Source organism: Leptosomus discolor, chromosome 9 (assembly GCF_034619465.1).
Source record: "Leptosomus discolor isolate bLepDis1 chromosome 9, bLepDis1.hap2, whole genome shotgun sequence".
Classification (NCBI taxonomy): Eukaryota; Metazoa; Chordata; class Aves; order Leptosomiformes; family Leptosomidae; genus Leptosomus; species Leptosomus discolor.
The window spans coordinates 48,883,875-48,887,397 of record NC_141399.1 but is presented as its reverse complement, the minus strand read 5'-3'; the positions used below and the strand labels follow the sequence as shown (position 1 = coordinate 48,887,397).

Here is a 3,523-nt window from a genome sequence, read left to right as displayed (position 1 = left end):
GCTGTGGATGCAGAACTGTTTCTGCGGCCGCTTCAAGGTGGGAAAAGCGGTTCGTGGTCCCTGGGGAGAGCCCGGCCGGCGGTGACAACCCCTGGTCCCGCGGGGCAGGGGGTGGCCGGCCATGATGCGTACTTCTGAATGTTGTACTTTTTAATCTTGCCAGCTTGGTAAAGTGCTCCCTGCTGACGGCTGCCTCTGCGTGCTGGTTCTTGCGGCCGGAGCCCCAGGGGAAGGGTGCTGGGGAGGAGGGGGGACAAGCACCCCCTGACACCCCCCTGGGTGGCTCGAGGGGACGCTGGCAAGCGCAGGGCCCATGCAGCCCCATCCACCGGGGCCTCTCGCAGCGTCTGCCACCCGCTCGTGTGTCCCCAAGGGCTCTGCGTGGGTGCAGGGACACTGCAGGGTGTCAGGGACAGCCCCGGGTGGGTGCTGGGGGTGGCATGGGGGGCTGGGGACACAATTGGGGTCCTGGGAGAAGGTGGGAGGGATGGCCCAGGGTGCCATGGACAGCACGGCATGGTGCTGGGGTCAGCCCAGGGTGCCAGGGACAGCTCTGGGTGAGTGCTGGGAACAGCCAGGGGGGGTCGGGGACAAATTGGGGTGAGTGCTGGTGCCAACCCAGGGTGCTGGGCGGGTGCTGGGAACGGCCTTGGGTGCCAGGGACAGCCCAGGGTGATGCTGGGGACAGCCGGGGGTGCTGGGGACAACTTGGGGTGGGTGCTGGTGTCGGGGTGGGTGCTGGTGTCAGCGCAGGGTGCTGGGGACAGTCGGGGTGGGGTGGGGACCGACCTGGGGGTCCTGGCGACAGGCAAAGGGAGTGGCCGGACAGCCCTGGGTGCTGCGGACAGCCTGAGGTGCCGGGGACAGCGCGGGTGGGCGCGGGGACAGCCGGGGGTGCCGGGGACAGCCGGGGGTGCCGGGGACAGCCGGGGGTGCCGGGGACACCCCGCGGCCGGGCTTGGCGGGGGCGCGGGCGGAAGGACCGGGGCAGCCCCAGTCCGGCGCGCCGCGGGCAGCCCGGGGGCCTCGGCGGGGCCTGACGGCGGCAAGATGGCGCCCAAAGGGAAAGGCGGCGGCAAGGCGGGCAAGGGTGAGCGGGGCCGGCGGCGGCACCGGGGTCTGGGGGAGGCCCGGCCCGGCCCGGGCCCGGGGTCGGGGTCGGGGTCGGGGTCGGGGTCGGGGGTGCGGTGAGGGCCGGGCCGGTCTCAGGGCGCTGCTTTCACAGGCGGCGACAGCGGCAGCGGCGAAGGCAAAGCGCAGGGCCCGAAGGGAGGCGGCAGCGCCGTGAAGGTGAGCCCGGGGGGCGGCGGGGGCCGGGCGCGGTCCCTCGGGGGAGGGGGGGGGGTCTCCCCTCTCCTCCCCCGGCCCGGGGGCGGCCTGCCCTGCCTTCTACGGCCCCGCTTGGTTCCCCGCCAGGTGCGGCACATCCTGTGCGAGAAGCACGGCAGAGCCATGGAGGCCATGGAGAAGCTGAAGGCCGGGCAGCGCTTCAGCGAGGTCGCCTCGCAGTACAGCGAGGACAAGGCCAGGCAAGGGGTAGGTGCTGCGCCCGCCGCCGCCACGGGGGGGTTGGCGAGGGAAGGGGAGCGCGGCCGGACGAGTGGGTGCCGGTAGCTGGGCTGTAAAGGGCCTTTGGAGCCCCGCACGGCAGCAGGGCAGCCCTCGGGGCGGGCAGAGCCCAAGGCTGCCGTGGCTGCAGGCAGCCAGCGCTCGCCGAGCGGTGGCCCCGTGCGAGGAGCTCTTCCCCGTGCTGTGCTGGTGCTCAATGCCAAGACAGATGCTGCCGGGACAGGTTTCTCTTCCCGCAGCCACATCACCCACCCTCCCTGCTGATAAAGCTGCTGTTGCAGTGAGATTGTCAAAGCTTAACGCTGTCGGTTCCTTCTTCCAGGGAGACTTGGGCTGGATGACCAGAGGCTCCATGGTGGGACCTTTCCAGGAAGCAGCATTTGCCTTGCCTGTGAGCAGCATGGACAAGCCAGTGTACACAGACCCTCCTGTCAAAACAAAGTTCGGGTACCACATTATCATGGTGGAAGGCAGAAAATAAAATGTGCGTGACTGTGACCTTGTTGGCTGCTTGAATCCCGAGAGCTTCCCAGGCACCTTGGCTTTGGAGCAAGTTGGTCGTAAACAGCTTGGAGGCAGCCGGCCGTCCCTGCTGTCGCGGCAGGACGCGCAGATTACCTCTGGCAGAGAACAGGGCCCTGCCTAGAGAGGTGAAGCGTTCCCTGGAAAAGGTGAAATAAGAGCTTTTCACACTTGTTGCAATCCGCTTTGCCTGGCAGGCCAGCCTCCCGCTTCCGACAGTGACGTGTCACCCTCAATAAGGCGCTCGGGCTTTCATTTGCGAATGGAAACGATGCAGGAGGGGAATGAGGGGTTCCCCGGGGCCTTGAGCCTTATCCCCATCCTCACCAGTGAGGCTGCAGACAGCTCCTGTGCTGCAGAGCTCCGAGGTGGACCGGGAGGCCAGTCCCTTTGGTAGAGGGCAGGTAACGCCACAGCTGGAGCTGGTGGTCCCTGCGCCGGGCGAGTGGCTCGTTCTTGCAGTTACCCAGCGGAGAGGGGGGCCAGGCCAGGGCTGGAGGCACCGTGGCCGGGGGGCAGCGGGGAAGGGGGCCTGAATACAAAGGGACCCAAAGCTGCACCTTGCCCCCTTGAAGCTGGGGGCAGAATTGTGTAACTCGGTGCCTTTTCCCCCGTTCAAGGCCAAGTGCTTGGCTGTTGGCTCCCGCCGCCGGGCGTGCGGTTCGTGTCCGGAGCCCCGCGGGCTGCGCTGCCTCCTCCTGGCACACAACCCCAAGGCCGGCGCGATCGATGCGGGTGAGAGGGCGCGTGGCACCTCCTGCCCCCCGGGGCTTGGTCCCCTTCCTGCCGAAGGGCAGCACGCCAGCCAGGCCCCGGCTCTGCTCGCCGACGAGCACCGTGCGGTGTCGGAGGGCTCCGAGGTGGGGAGAGAGCACCAAAGAGAACAAAAGGCCTTTCCCTGGATCACAGACAAGGAAGAGGCAAGGCTGAAACCAGGGCGGGTCTTTCTCCTCCCTCCCTCTTTGGGGCGTGCGTTTGTTGGGAGAACAGAAAGCTCAGAGAGGCCAACGAGCGACTGCAAAGCCCGAGTTCGTTAATATTTTCTTACGAAAGGCAAATGGGCCTTTCTGCAGTACAGAGCAGATGTGGCCTCGTTTAAGGGATGCTCTATTAATAAACTACGTGTTTCCAGGCTACCAGAGCTTTGTTCTGTTAGCAAAAGCACATTGGCACACCTCCAGCGCCGACAGGATCATTGTTGGTGTTTGTCACGCCTCCTAGTACAAAGGGTTCAAACCCAGCAGGCCAGTTTCCTCTCTGCAAACTGCAGAACTCAGCAAGGTGTGAGAGTCTCCCTCGCTGTCACGCTGTGATAGAGAAGGCGAACTGGCTTGGCACTAACCACGCACGTGGCACGAGGAAGCATCAGAATTCAGTGCTGTATTGCCACAGGGGAAGACTGTGCAGGAGCCAGTCGCAGCCATGAGCTTGT

General features: G+C 66.1%; 1 protein-coding gene across 2 annotated transcripts; it reads left to right on the top strand.

Annotated features, from left to right (window-relative positions):
• The first annotated feature begins 1,038 nt into the window (after positions 1 to 1,038).
• PIN4 (peptidylprolyl cis/trans isomerase, NIMA-interacting 4) lies at positions 1,039 to 2,067 on the top strand. 2 transcript variants are annotated; one of them, XM_086470343.1, is made up of 4 exons: positions 1,039 to 1,099; positions 1,226 to 1,290; positions 1,417 to 1,536; positions 1,892 to 2,067. In XM_086470343.1, exons 1-4 carry the CDS (start codon positions 1,051 to 1,053, stop codon positions 2,048 to 2,050), a joined length of 393 nt encoding a protein of 130 aa, XP_086326469.1. In that variant the 5' UTR covers positions 1,039 to 1,050; the 3' UTR covers positions 2,051 to 2,067. The 2 variants fall into 2 exon arrangements, with proteins under 2 accessions (XP_086326469.1, XP_086326468.1); XM_086470342.1 differs by having other exon boundaries at positions 1,051 to 1,090.
• Positions 2,068 to 3,523: the final 1,456 nt, after the last annotated feature.